The sequence below is a fragment of the Amphibalanus amphitrite genome, unplaced genomic scaffold, assembly GCF_019059575.1.
Source record: "Amphibalanus amphitrite isolate SeventyFive unplaced genomic scaffold, NRLGWU_Aamphi_draft 000509F_arrow, whole genome shotgun sequence".
Lineage (NCBI taxonomy): Eukaryota > Metazoa > Arthropoda > Thecostraca > Balanomorpha > Balanidae > Amphibalanus > Amphibalanus amphitrite.
The window spans coordinates 100,190-123,598 of NW_024882003.1; the positions used below are offsets into that span (position 1 = coordinate 100,190).

General features: G+C 56.1%; 2 protein-coding genes across 2 annotated transcripts in view; one reads left to right on the forward strand and one right to left on the reverse strand.

Moving 5' to 3' along the window:
- LOC122392957 (rabankyrin-5-like) overlaps positions 1-23,409 on the reverse strand; it is an 83,964-nt gene that overhangs the window by 48,739 nt on the left and 11,816 nt on the right. The gene's annotated exons all lie outside the window — the stretch shown is intronic.
- On the forward strand, positions 4,392-22,944 carry LOC122392958. Its single transcript, XM_043388347.1, has 3 exons — positions 4,392-4,553; positions 19,281-19,454; positions 21,784-22,944. Exons 1-3 carry the CDS (start codon positions 4,463-4,465, stop codon positions 22,077-22,079), a joined length of 561 nt encoding a protein of 186 aa, XP_043244282.1. The 5' UTR covers positions 4,392-4,462; the 3' UTR covers positions 22,080-22,944.

A 23,409-nucleotide genomic window follows, 5' to 3' on the forward strand; every position in this document is an offset into this window, starting at 1 on the left:
AGATCATGAAAAATGAACGGAAATTCATTTGAGACTAGCGGCGCTGCTGAGACAAATTCGAAGTGTGATTCTCCACAGCAATAAGAATGATGCTCAAACCAAGAGAAAACATTTCGCCTGATGCGCAACCCTAGACCATATTACCCCAAGGGACGAAGCCAAAACAATCAAAACCACCATATGATCCCGCCATGCTGACATTCATGGAAAAGAAGGGACAAAACCAGGGATGCGGAGCCGGAACCGGAGCCGGAGCCGCCGGAGCCGGTATATTTTGCCCGGAGCCGGAGCCGGAGCCGGAGCCGTGAAACAATGTAGCCCGGAGCCGGAGCCGGAGCCGGAGCCGTCAAAAAAGGGGGCGACTCCGGCTCCTTTTCTTTAGAGTAAACAATTATTTACCTAGTTCGGTTTGACAGTAGGGACCGTCGAGGTCCTGGTCAGTGTTCTCTACCTTCAGTGTTCGCATACACGGTTACACCTCGCCTCGCATTCAAAGCAATGCTGCCACCACCTACAAGGCGTAAAACAATGTGGTATTCAAAAATCAAAATAGCCTTGTTATACAAATACAGTAGCAACGTGCACCAATCCCATCGCCTTTTTTCTTCCACCCGTATTTAATTGATCGCATAGGTGATGTACTTAGTAGAAGCCGGAGCCGGAGCCGCCGGAGCTGGAGCCGCCGGAGCCGGATCATTTTACTCGGAGCCGGAGCCGGAGCCGGAGCCGCCATGACATTTCACCCGGAGCCGGAGCCGGAGCCGGAGCCGATTTTTTTCTCCGGAGCCGGAGCCGGAGTCGGAGCCGTCTGAAATTTCCACGGCTCCGCATCCCTGGACAAAACCCTTTTGATGTTGAACTTGGAACAATATCTGTTTCACAAAACTCTGAGGAACTCACGTTTTCCAGGACTTAAGCTCACTTCAAACAAACCAAACACTAGAACACGCGTCGCCAGTCAGTCAAAGTCCGCCGTCTTTTCGGCGAATGCCTCCGTGTCTGAGACGAGCCACCGTCCCGCTGACAAGTGTCGAGCACCTGCCTCTCTGTCACGTCCGATCCTGTCAAATCCCGTCAGAACGTGTCCTATCTCAGACTGTCCTCGTGCTCACACATCCAGACGGCTCAACTTCCGGGGGAGGGGGAGGGGGCATTGACCAGTGTCTGACCTGACACAGGTGGTCACCAGTCATCGCGCCGCAGAACGGGCAGGACGGAACGGGTAGACAATTGCTCTGGCATTTAACAGCAGCCAGAGGGGAAAGGTCATCACTGCATCTCAACGGTTCAGTTAATTCATTAAAAATATGAAGAAGTCGGTAATAATTTCAACACGACGCTGCAGCTGCAGCCGGAAATAATACAGGTTGTAACAGTTAGTGACTCTATCAGTGTACCGAGCGACAAAGGCAAAAGGATGGACCGGCAGCCAGTTACATTGTTGGTGACGGCACTGACAGAAGATGTTCACAGACAAATCAACTGTCAGTCTCCTGAGTAGGCAGATCCACCGACCAGACACTATCCACTCGCATCTCTGTTTACGCGTACGCTATCTGGCCTTCAATTCACGCGTTCGCTTTCGTACACTGGCCGTTTGTTGGCACCAATAACAGTGAGAGAATTCACTCTCAGTTCCCACTCCGACGGGCCCGGTAAAAAAACTGACAGCGCCGGGGAGCTGACTTCACCCGTCCGTCCATCGGTCCGCCTGTCTGTCTGTCTCTGTCTGCTCATCCTGCGGTCGGTGTGAGGTGCGCTTTTGTTTGAAACGGCGTGGCTGTGGGAAGGGCGGTGCATGTTGCAGAGCAGCAGTGAGCTGCACGCGCGACTGTACGATTTTGTGCGCCCGTCTGTCTTTGACAACCGGCATATTCATTTGTCACATGTCACGAAGAACGCGCTGTCTTATCCATGATCCGACATCCTGTCTTGCCCAGTGTCCACTGTCCAGTCCTCTGTCATGTCCTATATGTCCACCTGTCCTGTCCTGTTCTGTCTCAGTAGCACGTCTTATCCTGTCTTGTCTTCCTGTATGTCATGCCATGCCACGTCCTAGCCGAGCTCTCGCCTCGGCTGTCCCCAATACACACGTCTCTCCCCAGGGGCGTTCCACGACAAATCGACAAATAAAAAATTAAATTTGCACCCTCATATTTTATTCTTCGTTGAAAACTGGTGTAAGGGGTTGTGATGGGCGGGGAAGCCAGCTGTGGCAAGGATTTTTTTCTTCGAACAACTGTTTCCGAGATATAGCCTCGGGCAATTTCTGGATTTCGCGCTGCAGCCCTATGTTTGGCGGCCTATAACTCAGAAACTATTGGTTTCTTACGATAAAAACTTTATATGGTTCAACTCACAATCAACCAACAAACATTTTGGCTGTCTCGGATTTTCAATTTTTGAAAATTTTGATCACGTGACCTTTTTTCCTATTTTTCGAAGAGTGACCTTGATATTTTCCCCACTGAAAGTTGCAATTTTGTCTGATGACGATTAAAGCCTTATCGATTGTCATTCATATGCGATAATAAAAAAAGTGGTTATCGCCCTGCGTTGACCTCAGGTCAGGTCATTTTTATGACCTGTCCATTATTACGAGCGGGAGCGACAGCGAGATCTCGAGAATAAAGCAAGATAGCGACAAGCGGTAAACGGTTAAGGGTACATACGGATAAGGTCTATAATTTTTACTGAGGTCATTTTCAGGTCAGGTCAAAGATGACGTCACAGGAGCTAAAAGGAAGTCAAAATAGCGGCACTATACATATATATGAAGTTTTTCTCAAATAACTTTCAAGGTATCCCAGCTAGGAACAAGCTAATGGCACCATCGTGATCCTCTCGTCGATCCGCATCGAAACATATGTATGTTGACCTCGAAAGGTCGAAAGGTCAAAAGTTGACCTCAGATCACGTGACCTAATGTCAACTTTTGACCTTTCGACGTTTCGAGGTCAACAAACATACGTTTCGATGCGGATCGACGAGAGGATCACGATGGTACTATTAGTTTGTTCCTAGCTGGGATACCTTGAAAGTTATTCGAGAAAAACTTCATATATATGTATAGTGCCGCTATTTTGACTTCCTTTTAGCTCCTGTGACGTCATCTTTGACCTGACCTGAAAATGACCTCAGTAAAAATTATAGACCTTATCCGTGTGTACCCTTTACCGTTTACCGCTTGTCGCTATCTTGCTTTATTCTCGAGATCTCGCTGTCGCTCCCGCTCGTAATAATGGACAGGTCATAAAAATGACCTGACCTGAGGTCAACGCAGGGCGATAACCACTTTTTTATTACCGCATATGAATGACAATCGATAAGGCTTTAATCGTCATCAGACAAAATTGCAACTTTCAGTGGGGAAAACATCAAGGTCACTCTTCGAAAAATAGGAAAAAAGGTCACGTGATCAAAATTTTCAAAAATTGAAAATCCGAGATAGCCAAAATGTTTGTTGGTTGATTGTGAGTTGAACCATATAAAGTTTTTATCGTAAGAAACCAATAGTTTCTGAGTTATAGGCCGCCAAACATAGGGCTGCAGCGCGAAATCCAGAAATTGCCCGAGGCTATATCTCGGAAACAGTTGTTCGAAGAAAAAAATCCTTGCCACAGCTGGCTTCCCCGCCCATCACAACCCATTAGACCAATTCTAAGCAAAAAATAAAATATGAGGGTGCAGGGCACTTGTCGATTTGTCGTGGAACGCCCCCCCAGCCTGTGGGAGCGGCAAGTGCACCAATCTGCAGCCAGTGTGAGTGAGTGCGGTTGCGTGGCCGGGGTTTGTGATGTGACAAATGGCAGTCTGTCAGTGGCAGGGGCTGTGCGGGAGACGGATGACCGCGCCCTCCCAGTCGGCCACAGCTGCAGGCACAGACGGAGAAACAGACCCGCAGCGCTGCAGCTGCACACACTCAGCAACGAGGCCAAAAAGCAGCCGGCTTTGTACCGAAACGGGGAAAAGTAACACATCACTAATTATAACAAGCAGGGATGCATGCCGTGTTTGCTTTCTGAGCTTCTGTTTAGTTTTAATTTCTGAGCAATTGTTGTGTAAACGAGCAAAAACGTTTTATTCGCAAATTACTGAACCAATGGAAATACAGATAGATATACCTTATATCGCAATGTCTCAGTTCGCATTTCAGTCAGAGCAGACCATAGAATAAACAAGACAGCACACGTATAATGCATCATAAAGGATTTTACATCTCAGCTATCACAAACGCCAGCTCCGTCTAGCCATGTGTGTAATCCCGGCATGTCGGCATGCATGCACTTATATCTTTATCTCGCCATCATCCGTGCCACCCGGTCGCAGTGGGCGGCAGCCGCCACCGCCGCCGCCGCCGCCGCCGCCGCCGCCGCCAGACCGTCAGTCGCGCTCGAGCCGCCGAGCAGTGCGGGCGCCGCCGCCGCGGCTGCCACCCCCGCTTCCACCACGTGCCGTGCCGATGTCGCCCCGCCGGGAGGGCGGCGTTGGAGTCGCCGTACTGCTAGCACTGCCACTGCTGCTGCTGCTGCTGTTGCTGCCCATTGCCAGAGGTGAGTGTAAGAGGTGGGAGGCAGAGTATACGAGTTGATAAGTGTGTATGTGTAAGGATGATCGGGACTCGAACTGGATGCAATCTTGGACCGGGTAGACATATTAGACCGGATAGGCTAGTGAAGACATACGTGAACTAGCACGTGCGCTATTTGGGTATAAGTTGACACGGTATAGCTTCCTCGCGAGCTTTCTCTTCCACAAAGGTAAAAACAGCATTGCGGACATTCATCCGTCCGTTTGCAAAGACAATGGATTTAATCCACTGACAACTAAACGATGGCTTTTGCGTGACGCTGACTTTTAGTGCGTTTCTTCCCGGTCAGCATTTAGAGCATTCGATGCATTCGATTCCTTTAACCGAAGGCATTTACCGCTTTTGCAAGTCGCCATATCAGGAAACAAAATGATTGCACCAGAGAAATTCCGTAAGTCGACCGACGCACACCAAAGTGCCAATCGACGCGCTCTTGAATCAGATGCCGGGTAAACGGCGCCCATCCAGACCCTCCGTCTGCCGGACATGTTTTCTTTCTGTCTCCTAATTCGAGCTAATGGTGTGTCCAGCATCCACATAAGTTTTCCTCTGGTTCCTAATTTCGGCCGAGCTCGGCGGCGTTTGTCGGATTCCGTGCGTCCGGCGTGACTCCGTAACTCGTCAGGCGTAACTCCGTCCGTAACTCGTCCGGCGTAACTCCGTAACTCGGCCCCGACTCCGGGGGAGCGGTCCGGCGCGTCGGCCACTGACTCAGCAGCGGGTGGCCCGCGTCACTCATCATCCAACAACTCACCGCCGGAGACGAGCGTTTATTTGGCCGGCGGATAATGGCCCGTGCCAACTCTCCTGCACCGCTGCCCGGTCCCTGTCGCTCGGCGCACCGCTCTGCAGAACGGCGAAACTGAGAAATTCACACCTCCGCACGCACTCTGCGTATCACTGGCACGGCTGTTTGAGTTTCCTGTGACGCACAAAACTGGCACACAGCGCCGCCGGGAGTTCAGCTACTGGTCATTACCCGAATCTAACCAGCCACCTGTGCATAGTGCGCTCTGTGCAATGGACGGTTCTCTGACGGCTGACGGCAGGCGGCCGCCGCCCTGACAGAGCTAAGCATGCAGATCGTCGCAAATCGGATGTGGTTTTGCACCGACTAAAAACGGAAAGAGGAGCTCCGTGCAGCCGGCACCAGCCAGCACGAAGATCAAGGCCACGCGATCCCGTGTGCGAATTTCGGCCAATTTTCCTCGTGTGTGCACCCGGATGATTGCCTATCAGGAATGGGGAAGAGATGAGCCGGTAAAAATTGCAGAGGACGAGCTCGTTTTACAGAGTCGGTGCGGAATTTACCCACAACCCACTTCCCCAGCCTAATTCATCCTTGATAGCCACCTGATACTACGCAAACAACGACCGCGGCGCATTAGCTCAGTTGGGTAAGCATTTTCATCATTTCTAGCCGGCAGTCAGGGCAAGGCTCTCCTCGCTTCCCTATCATATGTCCAGTCCGGTAGAGCACACGTGCTGACCGGCCGGTCCTAGTTCACGTTCGGACGTGTCTGGCTGGACCCAGACTGTCCTTATCAGCCGGGTCTGTTTACAAGGACCGCCAGCCAGCCCAGCGTCAGATGTCCCCGCGTCCCCGCCCTCCCCGAGTCCACTCCCCTATCAAACACCAATCAGACCCCATCTGATATCAATACTGTGTCAATACTCTCATCAAACACCCATCGGAGCGGCTCCGGAAGTACAGTGTAATCCTAACCACCAGACCGCACCACGTTCCACCGTTCACCACGGCAGCGCACCTGTTACGAACGCTCCGTTTACCAATTTCCCACGTTTTTAGCGGCGTCACCGCCCGTGCCACTTCCCATACAGACCCGTCCCCGTTCTCAGCTGGTGGCTAACACCCGTGCTAACCGAGCTGTCTCCCGGCCTGCTGACCACCGCTTGCAGTCAGCCCGCTGGCCAGTAATATGGGTCATCTCCGGTGTATTGGGGACAGGAGATCGGAGCGTCGCGACGCGGCGGCGGGCGGTGGGCGGTGGGCGGTGGGCGGTGGGCGTTGGGCGGTGGACGGTGGGCGGCAGCGGCAGCGGCGCCCGTGTCCAGCGCTGGCTGACCTACACAGCAAGTCTCACCGGCCCGACAGGCAGCCCGCGGCGAAAGTCGTTTAGCCGTCCGGCGCCGGTACCGGCCGTGAAACTGCCCACGGCACCGTGGCACACATCCACGGTCCGATCACGGTATGCTGCGGTACAGTCGCCCTCGGCCGTCTCAGGGGCAGCGACCGGCCGCGGCGGCGGCGGCGGGGGTCCAGAGTCAGACACCCGCCCCCCCCCCCCCGGCGCGCCGGATGTCTATGGTGGCACGTCTGACCCCCACAACGGAGATGACTCGACAGTCGACAGCTTCCATTTCAGTCATTTGCTAGACACGCAAATTCCACAGCCCCGCCGAGGGATCTCCGATGATAAGCGTAGCTTCCGGAGCTTCTCAACTCGTGCGCAATCGCAACAGCTGTGTGGCTGCTCAAATATCACTCCACCCTTCGCGTGCATATCGATTCAACGTGCCGATCTAACGCTCGGATACTCGGATACTGACACCCGAGTTCGCTGGACCATCAATCTCCTCAAAATCAGCACGGCACGCTTCTGCCGCGGACTTCACGAGGTCTGTAACCAGCTGATACCGCTGCACCGGACAAAACGGTCACACGATCAGCGACTGGCAGACGGGACCGGCGACATTCAGTTTCCCACACACTGCACTGAAAGCGGAGTGGATGAGATTCAATGCGGGTATACCGTTACTGAAATCATGTTCCACCTCCCCCGGATCTGACAAGAGGCCGGACCCGGCCGCCATTGACAGTACTGCTCCCCTGAGCAAACCGCGCAGAGTCGGCCGGAGCGGTGACTCATTTGACTCGAAACCGGCGCGACTCGGGCAGGACTGGTCCATTCATGAGTCGGCATCCGAGGATCAGATAGCCAATGCAGGACGGCCGGGCCTGAGAGCCGGGGCCGCCCTGCAGGTCACAGTCGGCCGTGGAAGGTAAATGTCCCTCCGGCGAATACATTAGCGTCCATCGCTGTCAGCTGAGACAAGTCACAGCCACCCGAGTCGCAGAATCAATGGAAGGTGAATACTCTGGAAAGTATACAGTACCTATCCAGTAAACTCTGGCAGTAAATCAAACCTCGAAGCCTAGCCCCAGGTTAGTCAGAAATTTTGTGTGCGATTCTCCCCAGCTCAGCGATTGGGACTCAGTCCAATGTCGCTTCCACCGTCCGATCAGCGGCGCGCGCGGGCAGGAAGCACCTCCTGCGACCCTCCCCCTCCCCACGGGACAGGATCACGAGCCGTGACACGAGCACAGGTCGGCCAGGCGGAACGACAACCATCGATTGACAAGCCCACGGGAAATGGACCGCGCGCCGGGGGCACCCTGCAAATGACCCTAATGGGAGCCAGCGCGGAAATGACCCCGACTCGACGGCACAAAAACGGGATGACGAGTGAAAACGATCACTCCTGCTTTCAGTCAATGATCAGGCCGTGCTGGCCAAATGATAGGTTTTGGCAGGCGAGCTGCGAGTAGTGCGATCATTGTCATTGTGTCTTTTGTGGCAACGTCCCCGCTCCATTGCTAACGACATCGCACTGGGGATAGCCAGTGACACAAAAGGTCACGCTATCGAGCTGGCCATGACAGTCAACCTAATGATATCACGTCCGCACGTCCAGGTCTGATGACCTTCGACCGCTAACGCTGACAGATACGGCACAGTTTCCATTTACCAACAACGCCACCCGTGTCTGTCCTCCATCTTAGGGACAGCACTGACCAGACGCCTCTTCTGGCCACTATTGCAACAACATCCCCTCGCTCGCTAACCCACCAACACAAGGCCGGTTTGTAAAGCTGATGCGACCTTAATGCACCCCCTCCCCTGATGGGTCTCAGCGGCGCAGGCTGTCCCCCTATCTGCGGTGATCATCGGCGACTCGGCTCGGCCCGCTGACCTTCCAGTGGCCGGGCGGCTGCATAATGTGGTACACGGTCCACACCGGCACGGTTAGGTCGGTTGAATGGAGAGACAGGGCGGCCGGCGGAGCTGGGCTGCACTAGCAGGGAGTGAGGCAGTCAGGTGTGGTTATGGAAGAGTGGGTGAACCAGGCAGGATGTTTTTGATACGCTGCTTGGCAGGGTAGTTGATGGCTACCGTGATAGTTCGTTGGTCAGTTCACCATTATTCGAATTAATGTAGTCAGTGTCCATCAAAGCCCCGTGCCAAGGGAGCCTGCGGTAGAGCTGATGAGGCTCTGTTGTAGGATTCCACAGACATCAGTTGACAATCCGTGACAGGTTCCTGTGGCAGTGACAACCACGCCCCCTCGCCCCGGTACGCCACCCCAGCCCCGGAACACGACCCAACGGAGGCGTGACCGATTCCAGCTGGTAGCGGGGGAACGACCGAAAATTGCCCTCCCCTGCCGACTCACCGCGTGCCTCCCGTGCCTCCCTCCCTGCCACACGCCCCACGCTCGCGTAGCACGGACGCCCGCCACGCGCGCTCGACCACTGACCGCATTCCTCGCTCTGTTCTAACCGCGGCACTGGTGGACGTTTATGGACGCGTCGGTGGTTTATTCCACGATTGTTCTCGCTGCGCTGAGCGGCTGAGCCGCGGGAAGGTTTGTCGTCTCGTTGAGCAGGCGCGCCGAGCCGGTACATTTGCCTGTGATGGTGCGTCCTGCGGAGACGTGCCGCGTGGGGCGGCGTGCCGCGGCCGGCGGCGGGTCGTTGGCAGCGAACAGCTGTGCGTTACGGCGGTCTGAGACGGCGAGCGGCTCCCCCGCGTGGTGTCGGTGCCCGACTGCGTGTCGGAGCGCCGAGCGGCCGGCCGGCCAGGAACCATGCCGAGTTGACCACGCGCGGTGATCAGTGTCGGACGGTGCCCAGCTGTGACCGGACGGGCGCGGGTGCCGCCCACGGACATGGGAGCTGAAACTGCGGCCACCGGTGGCACCGCAGCCGCCGCTAAAGTGCTTCCACCACCAGCGCCACCACCGCCAGTCAACTACCCAGCTGTCCTCCGGACATTGTAGCTACCGCCACCGCCACCGCCGCCACTACCACCAACCTCGCCGTCCCCCGCCGCCGCCACCCGCACCGCCCCCACCGCCGCCGCTTCTGTCCCCACCTCGACCACAGCCAACCACAAATGAGCATGTGTTCCCAGAGGTTAAAGACGTCACCTGTCCACCTGTGCGGTCCGCCAGAGTCCAGTTCGTCTCTCCTTGCAGTGATTATAGGAACCTGTCCACAATGGTCAACTGAGACGGAAGTGGTCCATGTTCAGAGACCGTCAATGGGCTATTAGGGACAGGTGAGATTTATCCGCTCGCACTGCGTCGGATCCGGCCAGAGACGAGTCGTATGGAGCTGACCTGAGCTGTTCGTAGAATGGTGTCAGAGTGAGCCAGGGTGAACTACAATGAGCCAATGAAATACGGTAGGCCGCATCGGACTCTGCAGCAGAGCTCTGGCGAGTCCATGGTCTACCCAAGTTCTGTCAGCGTTCCGCAGACTCCCGCTGTGCCAAGTGCCCACAATTAGCCCTTTCGGCCACCGTCTATTGGGGAGACTGACCCACTCCGGCGCCACCGAACAATGGCATGGCGAATCGCGGTCACGCGGTCCGTAAATCGTACGCTCTTGAGCCCTCCTTCCCCACAACTCACTCGATACTGCGGCCCATCCCCGCCCCACCCTCCCGTCCTCCCTGTCCTGCTCGCTTTGTCCTCCCTTGTCCTCCCGGCTCTCTATAACCCGTACCGTCCTACAGTTCTCCTGTCCCACCCCGATCAATACTAGCGTCACTCACTCTGGTGCAACAGCCCCCACGCGGTCATAGCTCTGCCGTAGTATCGATATCTCGTGTCGGGGAGACCGAGACGCTAATGGCGCTACCGGCCGGCCAAATTATCATAATTGGTGCGCGCGTCCGTCATAATGCACCGCCGACACGCGAGGGGCGCGACACGTTAGCTGCTGTCAGATGGATATCAGTGGTGTGATCTACTCAGTGGTGTGATCTACAGGGAATTATATGGCGCGGTGGAAAGTTCAGGACGGTACTACGTTCTTGAAGCAAAAAGGTCCGGTTTTACTGCAGTTTTTGATCGGGATACGAGACACATTAACCTACAAACCGTTTTTCCCTTTGGTCAATCCGTAAAGCGACCGAAATACGTACTCAATCTCCCGACTATCTGGCCCATGTCCTTAGTCCACTCTGGCACAACTCACCTCCTCAAACCATGAACAGAACTAGGGCGGGTCTGACTGCACTGTCGCCCAGTTTCAGCACCTACCAGCCCCTGTCAGGGGCGGTGCTATGGTCTATGGGCGGCCTCTGGTCCACTGCAGTAACCTCCCATCGACTAACATGTGCCGCTCCGACACGGCGGGGCCCGGCCGGGTCACGTCAGACGTTATGGCCCAGATCACGACCCGGTCACCTCGGCGTCAGCACGACAGTCACGATATGTGAGAACGGCACGGGCGGGGGAGGGACACGGGATGCAAGAGGTGTTGGAGTTGCACGCGCCGAATCACCATAGTGAAGACTGTGTGCGGCACATATTTCGATCACATGAAGTTTCTATTTGTAGGGCAACTAAACGAAGCTTGGTTGTATATAGAAGACCAAAAGTGTTTGTGTGCCTTATCAAGAAAAATATCGACAAATTCTCCCAAAGAGGCTCGACGCCATCGTATTCCAGACAGCGCTCAGAGCATTCAGCACTGCCGCCGCAGCCGCTCTCCTTCACAGAGAGTGATCCTCATCGGCCCTGACGTCGCCAATACGGCGCCTCTGGCGTCCGTCCCCGGGTAGCCGATCGGCCTCCCGACGATAGAGTTCCCGAAATCCCTCCCCAGTTCTCAGCTCCATCGCGGTAATCCCCCAATTCCCCACCCAATCGTCTTGGGCCAATGGCGACCGACCCAATACGGTCGTCTTACGGCCCGAATGGCTCACCGATGGCGACGGAAAGTCAGAGCCGACGGCTGGAAAGGGTCGGACGAAACGGCCGGCACGCCGGTACCGATGAAGCCGGGCCAAACGGAAACGACGCGAGAGGGAAACATCGACGGACGGCGATGGGTGGAGAGATACATAATGACGGCAAAAACCGACAGACAAAAACACACGCAGTCATCGCCGGAGCGTGAAGCCGCGGAGAAGAGCAGCCGCAGATAGAGAGGCACAAAAGGGCGCCACATTGGCAGACAATGGACGGACCAGCACCGCGCTACCGCCGGCCGTCGGTAGTCATACTGCCAGCCGCGGCTCTGACGGCCGCATGTTGCACATTGCAGATGCATATTGCACAACAGATGGGCTCGGTCACGGCGGAGGCGAATCCAGTCCTGCAATGGTGCCGAGTCATTCCCCACGGCCACGGCCCGGACCCAGATCTCAGATGGATCTCAATTCTCAGACCAGATCCGGAGCTGGCAGTGGGACGCAAGTCCCGCTCCGCAAACCAGTCTGCCCTGGAATTCTCCTTTTCCGTTCGTCAGAATCCCGACGTTGTTCAAGATTGAGCGTTCGTAACAGCACTTCGTTCGAGCCGCTGTGCAGGCATTAATAACGTACCGGGCGAGCCATGATTCTGCCCGTCATACAGGTGAGCTCCCGCCCCGCCCGGCCCACCACTCGCTCCAGCCCACACCGCAGCCAGGGGCAGGCGGAGCCCAGTGCAGCCGGCCTGTATCTCCTCTCCAATCAGCCCTAAAGCGACCTCCGTAGCCTCCACCGCCCAGCGGGCGGGACGCCGGCCAGCCCAGCACCGGTCGAACGGCCTCAGAGACCTTGCATGTGTCCCGAGGCGGTCAGCGACGGCTCAACTGGCGGCGAACGGCCAGCGGCTTCCCATGCAGAGCTGGTCCACCTCGCTCAGCTCCCCATCGGCTCGTATCCGGCGGCTGGGAGCCCATTCTCCAGTGACGACGCCGTTGGCGACGGTAGACGTGGGCTGGTTTGGTCCCGGACCCATGGCACACCGCCGGCACGTGGCCGACGACGACACGGGTCAGCGCACGTGACTCACGCAACAGGCACGTGGCGGTCATGGCACGGGGGCGGTAAGGTCACAGGTATGCCACGTGCCGAAATGGGCTCGCAGTGGCGACACCGGCACGTGTGGCCATGGATGTCAGGTGGCGAGGTCACGAGTCTCACTCCGCTCTGGTGAAATTAGTTGACCGGTTGACCTCAGTCTCCCTAAGAACAACACTGCGATGACTATGCAGCTTCCGTCTCCCCCCCCCCCCCCACCCTCCCCAAGCATCCCCCGTATGCAGATCACTCACTGGCGGCCTTCCGGCCCCGCCCACCAGCCGTTCCGGCCCCGCCCGCTCGTTCTTCCTGTTCCTCCAGCGCCATTTCAGAGAGCCATCTGGTCTCCGTGAACGTCAGTCACTGTTTGGGACATTCCGCAACCCTTCCCGCTCCACTCCTCCCACTCTTCCTCTCTACTCCTCCCACTCTTCCCACCGACCGCGAAGTGCCTGTGCCGCCGACCCACGCCCGACCCAGGACCAGATGGTTGCCACTCAGCACTCTGCCCGGGAGAGAGTGCTGGGGGCAGTCCGTGAGGTCCGCTCACGTCACGGCCGAACCATCAGCACGGCCCGGCTGTGCACGGCTACGGCCGGGAAGGGTCCGGGTACGGCAGGAGCACGGACGGAACACGGGCATGTAGAATCGAAGCACAGACATGCACGGAGTACATTGCACCGGCCGTACTAAAACGTGCCCAACGGTTTCAATTGTTCCTTCTGAGAATGCTTACTGATCCCGGAAACCCGTTAAAATGGATCACGTCGTCTCGTTTTGAAATCTCGCGCGTAGGCCTGTGTGTTGAGTGGGAGAGATTCGCGGTCCGTGGGTTGCGCGAAATCGAGTTGGCGACGCCGTGGGCGGGGTAAAATAGAGCTGGCTGGCGCGGTGTGAGTGAGTGGCTTCAATCAGCCGCAGCTGTGAGCTAGCTTCTGACGGCTGTCGGCGGCGGCGGGAGAGTCAGACAGACACACACTCATCCCCGCGGTACGTCCGGCGTAGCGCCGTGGCGGAACGCCGTGCTATTAAAAACAACACTGGAGCGCGGTGTGGCGAACGGTGGCAGTTGAAGATCATCGGCCACATGATCCATCAGGTCGATCTTTTGACCGGGAGACACACATCTGGTGCGGTTTTCACCCCACTAATGATCGGCACATGTCAGCTGCGGTTGGAATTGCTACATTCGTCACCGATGCGTCATCACCTGGCTCATGATGACGGTAAAATACACAACTTCATACCAATCAGTAAGCAGCTCGTTACCACCTCATTACCAGCTCGTTACAGAATTTCGTGTCATCTCACAGCTTGTGCCTTCCTCGAAGGTAGTAATTTCGTGACACAGCGTTCCAAGCCAGCTGCGAAATCGGCAGACCCTGGCATCCAGCTTCCTGCTGGACTGGTCAGACACACCATCCGCCATCCAGCATTCGTCATCCGTCACCTGCCAATTTTCTCAGTGGGTCGTCGGGAGCGACGGGACCGTCGCGTCGACAGACTCAGTGAATCGCTTTCGTCCTCTGACTCATCCGTCACTCATTCACCCAAGACTCGTGTCCAGTCTCAGGTCCCAGCCACCGTTTCACTCTTGCGATGACGTATACCGGTCACGCCAGGTGATGACTCACACATCAGCGTATCACCACGCTGGGTTACGCTTGGTCGTATCCAAACGCGTCCGCCCGCCACACCCATGTAGTAACTAGTAGTCGAAGGCGCTCGATTTGATCGCTCCCTGGAATCGATACTTTACGCACGGGTGACTCGCCGGAACTCGGTCGGTGTTTCCTTCCTCCGGTGACAAACCGACTCGGTGGAATGTGCGGGTTAAATGACTGACTCAGTCACACCTGACTCAGTTACGCATGTGACGTCACCGCGCCGTGGTGATATGGTGTAACATTTTACAAACATTATGGTACCGTGCTGCAGAGGGTACATACCCAAACCACCCATGAAGCGTCAGCTCTCGAGCTCTCTCGCCGCCGTGATTTGTGACACTGCACAAAGTGGTCGTGGTGCATTATCTCGGTGCAGTATGTTACTGCGTATTTTGACAGCCAGGTGTATGATCGGTCGCGCGTTGCGATTCATCAGCGCTTCTGAGAGACTGCCACAACTACGGCCCGCGACGAAACTCGCTCAACGGCCGACCGCCAGCTGGCGTGAGCGCTGAGCTCGAGTGGCTCAGGCTCGGCTCATTCCTACTGAGCTCAGGTGGCTCAGACCCGGCTCATCCTGCTCATGGCGCTCACTACTCAGTGCTAAGTCTAGGCTAGGCTCAGGGCTGAGCTCTGACCGCAGTCACCGGCGGCAAGCTGATATGTGGCGGCATGGGCTGTTCAGACAGCAGGAGATATAAAGGCGAGGAGCGAAATAAGTCGCATCTCTACCGGGGAATCATATAAACACAGTTGGCTTTACAAGAGATTGTAACGGAGCTCTTCAATCTGCATGCATACCGATCAGAGTTTCGGCTAGCCGCTTCCATGCAGAAATGCCAACAATGTAAAGGCCATCAAAGCCGGAAACCCTGCGGACGCACGGCTCTTATTCTGGCCACCTGGATATCCATTCAGCTCCAATAGTAACAAAGTCTCTCAGGTCACCGTCAATCCACGGTAACGCTTCTTTTCCTCCGGGGCGGCGATTGACAGATACACATCGGAACAAGACTAGAAATTGTTTCAGCTGTTGTCAAAACCACTATCGACTACCGGTCGTAACAAATCGTTACACGACGACTCTGTTGTGTTTCGCGACGGTCCGTGATGATCGTCACACATCCCGTGATGCCGCCAGCCTTGAATCGACGCCCACTGACGCTAGGACCACCGGTAAAAATACAGATCCTGACGTCATCGGGTACCACCTTCCGCGACTCCTCCCGACTGCGAGGGCCGAGTTTCAGGCAGGTAGCTGTTGGCGGCGGCTGGGCGGGTGTACTAGCAGAGGCGAATTAGCGGCCCCCGCTGTGCGTGTTTATAAGGGCAGCGGGCGGCTCTGAGGTGTCCCGCCGACATGCCGAGCCGATCTTTTCGAGCCGGGTGCTTCTGTGAAGCCGGCAAGCAAAGTACGAAGGTACGGAAACGAGCTATCAAAATGGCACAGTGCAAGTGGATGAACCACGAAAGCAGCACCTGTCCTTGTGAGTTTCCGGGACGGGCTGTATCCAACAAAATTCGAAAGTGAAAACCAGCAACCAAAACAAAAGAAAATAAATAGCCTCACTCCAACTTCGATTCTGTCCATAAAACTTCAGCACTTCCTATCCGGTTTTTTTTCTAAAACTAACGAAATTCGCGTGAGCTGTTGCAATGGCGGCCAATCACGCCCTGCAGTGCTGAGCAGGGAGTTCAATAGGCGTGTTGATGCGCATGATTACTGAGGCCTCCAGGCTCCAACACTAGACAGCACGGAATGAAACAGGGCCTTCGTCCGTGCAACTCTGATCAGCAACCCGTGTTTAGCGGATTCTGGCCTCACGGAGGCTAAGATCATGGCATAACGCAACGTCTGCTGCGCGGCGCTCTTGACCACCTGTGGAAAGACGATCCCTAACAGGAATCTTAATGATGAAGTACATTTAAAACAACATACTTTCATATCTGAGCAATTCGGTAAGTGAAGCTAGGGACAGAATGATGTCATTCCAGGTCATGAGCTTTTCATGATTGCCGCCGGTATGAGTTTGTTTAGATTCGGCCGTGCCCGTGATCTCTGTTGCCGCACCGGCTTCGCTTACTGTCCTTGACAATCGTTCCTGACATGTGATATTGGCCCTTCGGCATTCACCACGTACGACATCTTTCCAGTTATATTTCCTCAGTTTTCCTTATCTGTAAGACGGCTGCCTTTTATACCATACCGCATTTTTGCAAAGGTTCCGTCAGTTCCCTGACCATATTTGGTACTGACCAAGTACTGTCAAACGCTGTTGTAATGACAATTCAGTCCGCACGATAAAAACGGCACAGTTATGGGCCGCCATGCCGCCCACCGTCGAACCTTACATAATTTACAGAGCTCGAATTGGGCAGTCGTTGCCGTTGACTAGCTCCGGAAGGGTGCGACCGATGCCCGTGTCACCGTCTTGCCGCCGCCGACCCCCTTCGGTGACACTCGACACAAATTGTGTGGGCCCGCTCTGGCCTTGGTCGGCGGCAGACCGCCCTCTTGCACGGCTCGCACGGCAGAGGGTACCGGCAGCACGGCGGGACCTTCGGGAGCCATATACGGGGGGTCCGGGGCCGCTGGCTGGAAGACCGGCCGACCGACCGGCAGACCGCTCCAGCTGCAACACGGCGGTACGGGACTGTCCGCGGAGGGATAGGATAGGATGGGATAGAATGGGAGAAGAGGATGGGATGGGAAGAGAACCGACGAGCGCTCTATATGGGGCTGAGCCCAGGGATGAAACTTCACGAAGCTCAGACAGAAGCTGAGCTGACAGGATGAGGCACTAACAGGAAAAGCCACCGTCTCAAGAAGGCTTTACAGCCAGAAGCCTCTCGACTGAATCTGAATGAGCCCACCGAACAGGCGACCAGGATCCTCTCAGTCGACGGCAAACATCCTTTCTGGGTACAAGGGCGGCCGCTGGCGGGCAGTGTGACGATGATTGGCGGTTTTCACACCGTCTGTGGTCGCCGGGAGATCGAAGGGCCGGCTCGTATCATCACCTGGTTCTAGTTAGGAGTTCACCGCAGCCGCCATCTGGCCGGGTTCTCTCTCTCAGCCGCTCCAGATGTGTCTGAAGTACGGAAGCCACCAGGTGTGTGCCAATGGTGCCGAGCACCGGCAGAGATTGAGCGACTCGAGCTGAGCAATCGCCTGCGAGCGGTTAACTCCGGCAGCAGCCTCCCGCGCGGTTTTCACACACTACCGTGGCAAAACAAACAACGAGATGAATCGATACAGGGGAGAGAATATCCCGCGCGCTGCGCACTGCGCGCGGTGTGCTATTGCACGAGCAAAAACACCGCGGAGTGTGGGAAGTCTCCGTTCGTCGTTAGCACTGATCTCGCGTGACTCTTGCTCTGACGTGCTATTCATCAGCGTCTGTTCGTCTATTTATGTTCAATACGGCTCATGTTGACACAGATTTCGTCTGCGGCCTGTACCAACAAACAGCCCTCCTCACGCTCTGTGACGGACCCGGCGCCCTGTGACGGCTCCCAGAGCTGGGGGGCCGGCGGTAGCCCGACCTGTCAACCGGCAGCCACCCGTCATTGACGGACGGCGCCCGGTGCAATGGAGCGTGTAACTGTGCCATGCATGGACTGCAGATCAGACCTGCTGAGACGGCCGACCTACCGGCGGACCGGTCGCAGAGGTGAAGCAGCAGGCCCTGCGCCACCGGCGGGGTCTGATACGGCAGTAACCACGCGCCGGGAGGGAACCGCTGCACGCCTCAGCGCCCCCGACCCTCCTGGTAGCGCGTGCCGCTCCATCGCCGTCTGATCATGGGTGCAGCTGGTGGTCCCGTGAGTGCACCATACCGTCCAACCGTCTCACTGCACCTGCCTGTCTGTCCGTCCGTACCGTCCGTCCGTACCGTCCGTACCGTCCGTCCAACCGTCCATCCGTCCGTACCGTCCGTCCGTACCGTCCGTCCGTCCGTCCGTCCGGTCGTCCGTCCGTCCGTCTGTCTGTCTGTCCGATCTTTACCTGTGTCAATCCGTCTTCAGTCAGTCTACCTCTCGGCATGCCTCGTCCCGTGTGTCTATCTGTACGATCCCTGACCCATTCTACCTTCCCGTTGGTCTGCATCTGTCGGTACCGGTTTATTCTCAGTCGTTCTTTGTTGGAGAGTGTGTCTAATACATGACGATTTAATCTCACACGGCTGCAGCGACTGAGTGCAGCAGCTGCACAAGTTTGTCTGGAACGGTGAAAAATTGCAACAACAATACGAGAAACACATGAATTACGATTTGTACAAACGGCTCGTCTTCAGGAAATCTGGCACATTTTGCATGGATAATCAGCCGATTGTATCACGAAAATACACGGTCGGGTGATTCCCGCATACAACCATGCTACTTTGGCTTTAAACGTTTTAAAAACGCTTGAAAATAAACCACACTTTGTAGCCAGTATTATTCACTACAGCGCACCACGCACCGGTAACAAATCCGTTGAAGGCGCATCATTCCCATTGGCACCACTGCAAATTTCGATCTCTAAACTCTCATCGATACCGGTATCGGTGTCAGCGGATCTAACTGGCCCAGTAAGCCCCACACGTGCCGGACAGCTCTCCATAGCGGTCCTCTCCGCCCGGGCGCCCCCGATGAAAGCCGGGACGTCATCCGCTCTGAGCACCGTCATCCGCCGATGACGCGAGTGATGACGGTCTGGTCATGGGTGGCGATGACTGAAATGGTGCCGGGACGGATGACGGGTGGATGACGAACGGATGAAGGCGTATGACAGGTGGCTGACCGTCGGATGACTGATGAATGCTCAACTGAATACTGTCGTTTCCTTTCGTCTTATTGTTGTTGCTAATCCGTATTTCTGGTTGTGTATGGAATCTGTGTTTTACGGCACCTAACCCGTTTCTCTATCTGTTTCAGGAGCCGGCATTCAATGCTACCGGTGCACATACAAGAGCATCTCGGCGCGACGTAACCGCACCGACCCCATCTTCCCGTGCGCCTCGTTCGACGGACACAGTAAATACGTGGTCACCTGCCCAAAGTCGACCATGTGCGAGATGAAGACGTTCATTCTCGACCTGCCGAACGGAGGTGAGCGACTGATAGGAGAGTCGGCGTCGACCTGTGTCACACGTGACGTCATCGTTCACAACACGTGACCATCAGTGACGCCATTGTTACTATTCTTCTCTTGGTGCTGATGTGTCTATTTTAGCGGCGAGGGAGCGGTCTGCGTTAGCGCTAGAGGTGTTTAGTTTAAGCCATCGCCGACTCGGTCTGTCGATAAATGAGCATGCCGTCTGTCACTGGTTCCCGGTAAAAAGCTGAATAACTTCCCCGTTAAATGTCAGACCTCGGCGAGCCATCGATTCCGACGTGACGGTGCCGACGCGCGCTCTCTCAAACCGACGACGGCCGGCACGCGCGCGATGCGGCCCCCTCGTTACGGCCGCCTTTATCGCCGCTTTGTTTCAATTCTGGCGCGTCGGCGACGTGGCGCGCCGCACTCGACACCGACCGGCCGTTCCGGGCGACGAGCGATGAATCTCGGTGGCGCCCGCTTCGTGAGCAGACGAGAGTCGAGACGGGCAGACGGGACGGGTCACGTCTGGTTAGGATGAAGAGCGATTAGGTCTACGTCTGTAAAGCGATCGTCCAGAAAGCACAAAACTATGCAGGAGCTGATATCATCTTGATATTTCTACGGTGGCGGATGCTAGGTAAAGTGGTCGCGAATCGATGTTGATAGATTTCCAGCTAGGTGTCAAGCCAGTTGTTTGCCACTTTATACGGCGAGTTTGATTAAATCGGTCCGACTCAGAAGTCTCTCCCGGAGTGATCGTAACTTTTCCGGCGGCACGTTTGTCCCTGGAACAGCCTAAGTCCCCGGTGGGACGGTGTCCCTGACAGTACCACCCCGCTCCCTGTTTGGCCGAGTCACGGACACCACACTCCCCCCTCACGACAAACCCGTGTAACAACAGCCGCAGACAGGCGACACCCACTATTCCTCCGAACGCACCAACCGTTAATCCTTCCATCGTAATCCTATCAGCGCCAGCTCCCACCCAATCTCTACCGATCCGCCGAGCGGCCCCCCAGTCGCCGCCTCACGAGAGGTCATCAATCACCCTCCCAAAGCTACCTGTAAACAAACAGACCCGGCGACTAAGAGACACCTCCGACCGCCTGACCTACAGCGGCCAGACAGACGACCATCTCACCCCTCCCTCCGGCGCACTGTTGATGTTTCTCAAAGACAGTGAGGAGGCGTTTCCTCTCCATACGAGTCCCATCACTGCCGCCCTGGGTCGCTCCGCCGCCACACCGGCTGTGTCGTGTCCGTCGGTCCCCTCCCGTCGCCTATCGTCGCCATCGACAGCCCCTAGGCCGGACACGTCCCACCTGGGTGTGTGAGCGGCGGCGGAACGGCGGTGGGAGGGTGACGGGACGGCGGTGGGGCAGCTGATGGAAGTGTTTGGACTTGGAGGGAGTGAGAGAGGTTCCCAGACAGCACTGCAGGGTGCAGAGGGTCCAAAAGGGGTGACAGTAACTGCAGAGGAGGGATCGAAGGCCAAGCTGTGGTTAGTGATTGGAAAGGCGATGGATCGCAGGGGATGTTTGGGAAATTGTGTTGGACAGGATAATTTAGTAGTTTAGAGACGCTGAGAAATAAATAAGGCATTGGTTTAGAAGTATAAAAACTCAGGTTACCACACGCCACCATTACAGAAGTAGCCAAGAGAAATACATCCACCCACTGAACCCACCCAATCACGCGACTCTCTCACCCCACCCTCTGTGTGCGAGCCTCCCTGCCCCTCCCTCTCCCAGTGACGCGTGCCAGGTTCTCGATTCGCCACGGCCTGACTCACGGGTTATTCTCCGGGCGCACCGTCCGCCGAGCGGGCACTGAGCACTGACAACGGACGGTAGCCAGCGACACTGCGGGGTGTGGCTTGGTCAAAGACAGGCGGGCGTATAGAATTATCGGCCAGTAAAAGGCTTATCGCATAGTAGGTTTACGAGAGACAATGCGGCTGTCAGGTTGCATTAGGCACGCACAAGGTCGGTGCTATCGAGGGGGATTGAGCCGCGCATTGTGCCAAATTGGTGAACATGGGTACGGAGGGTGTACTCCCGGCCCGGCACGACACTGAGCCGATAACTCGGTATCTGAACGCGCCCGGGTCGAATACAATGGCTCGCTCGTGCGTCACATCGTCAGATCGTGCCGCGCCGGCTCATTGAGCCCCGCCGCACGCACCGCGCGGTCATTGAAATTCCATCTGACCTTAACCCCGCGGAATGCCATTGACACCCCACCGCCCATTAGCGTGAACATTATCCGACCATTAAAACGGAACAGAACGGACCCAGACTTCTGTCCACTCAGCTGATTGTGTTTCTCTCTCCCCAGAGATTATAACGACGACCACGCGCGACTGCGCGCACCAGAGCGTCACCTACCGCCGGTTCACGCCCAGCAAGGGCTGGCACGAGGTGACCGACATCTTCGAGGACGCGCACGCCGAGGGCTGCCAGCTGGTGGAGCACACGGACGGCATCAAGGTCACCCGGACCGAGCACTGCTTCTGCAGCGACGACCGCTGTAACGGCCGGCTGAGGTACGAGCTGACCGGCGGCGCAGACGCGGTGCGGTGGAGCGCCGCGGCCGCCGCCGTCTCGGCGCTGCTGCTGCTCGCCGCACGGTGACCGACCGCAGCGACATCTGTCGGGCTGACGCCAGCGCCGCCACGCGGCCGCCCGACGAAACAGAGAGTCGCGCGTTGTAGCGCGTACCGTGCGGCCCCGAGTGACGACACTGGACGAGTACTGGTCGCGGGATGCTTCAGAGGCTGTCTGTGGTGTGTTGGTCGGATCAGGCGCGCCAAATTTCGCGCGTCGATGTGATATAGCCCGGATCTCAGCTGGTCTGTCAGCGGGCCGCTCGTGTTTAGTTGAGTTGTATTGTTTTCGCGCGCTCAGCACCGGCCATAAGACCGTGACCATTTGTTGATAATGATCTTAGCGTAGAGCATGCAGAGTGTTTACACCCTCCCCGGGTGCCGAACGCATCCCACCAGCAGTCTGTCCATGTTGTGTTATCAGTTCGTGCTGTTTTCCGTTTTGGCTCACGAACTCGGCACAAAAACACACCCGAACGGTGTTAGGTTTAATCAATTCAGGCAGGAGCTAAATGGGCATAATCGAAACGACTTGTCAGCCGTGAAGGCACGCGCCACGAGCGCTCGCTCGCGTGACCTGTGGGGGCGACTGAACGGGAGCGATCGGAACTGGGTATGGTGGGGTGTTTGGGGGGGGGGGGTGCACTGGAGCGGTCCCGCCCTGCACGTGGGGACGACGCCAGCGGTCCCAACCGTGGGCCGGTGGTGCAACAGTGCTGGTTATCAGCTGTGAAGCGTGTCCATAACGACGAACAGAGAGATATGGGGTATGACTGGTGTTAAATGACAATATGTGAGAGCACGAGTGGTTAGTGGTTAACATAATATACATATGCACCTGTGATGACACTGAATGAAAATAAACACTGGTATCAATTCCAGAAATCATTAAATTATCGTGCTTTTCCTGCAATGAAGTCGCTGAACGCAGACTTACACGCAGCTTGCGAAAGATCGTGAGAAAGCCTAAGATGGGGCCGACCTCCAAATAGCACAAGGAATTAGATCCGTACAAGCCAACACTTTACGGTAACCACGAATTTGCCTATTCTTTCCAATATATTATAGCTGATTTATCAGCATCATTTTGGTCTTTCTAGGCTAGATGAGCACATAATTACACCCTTCAGCCTAATACCGGTCACAAACAGCACGCCTCATTTTCATCTCGGCTTTTGTTTTTGAGTCGTTACCCCATCCTCAGTGACTGGGCTGCCCGTTTGGATCTTTACACACCCATACCTCATCTATACCGCAGCCAAAACACCACCCACCCAACTGGAGCGACCCGGTACAGGTCGTAAAACGCAGACACAAACGAAAATAAGGCACACCGGAGCGCGCATCATCCCAAAATA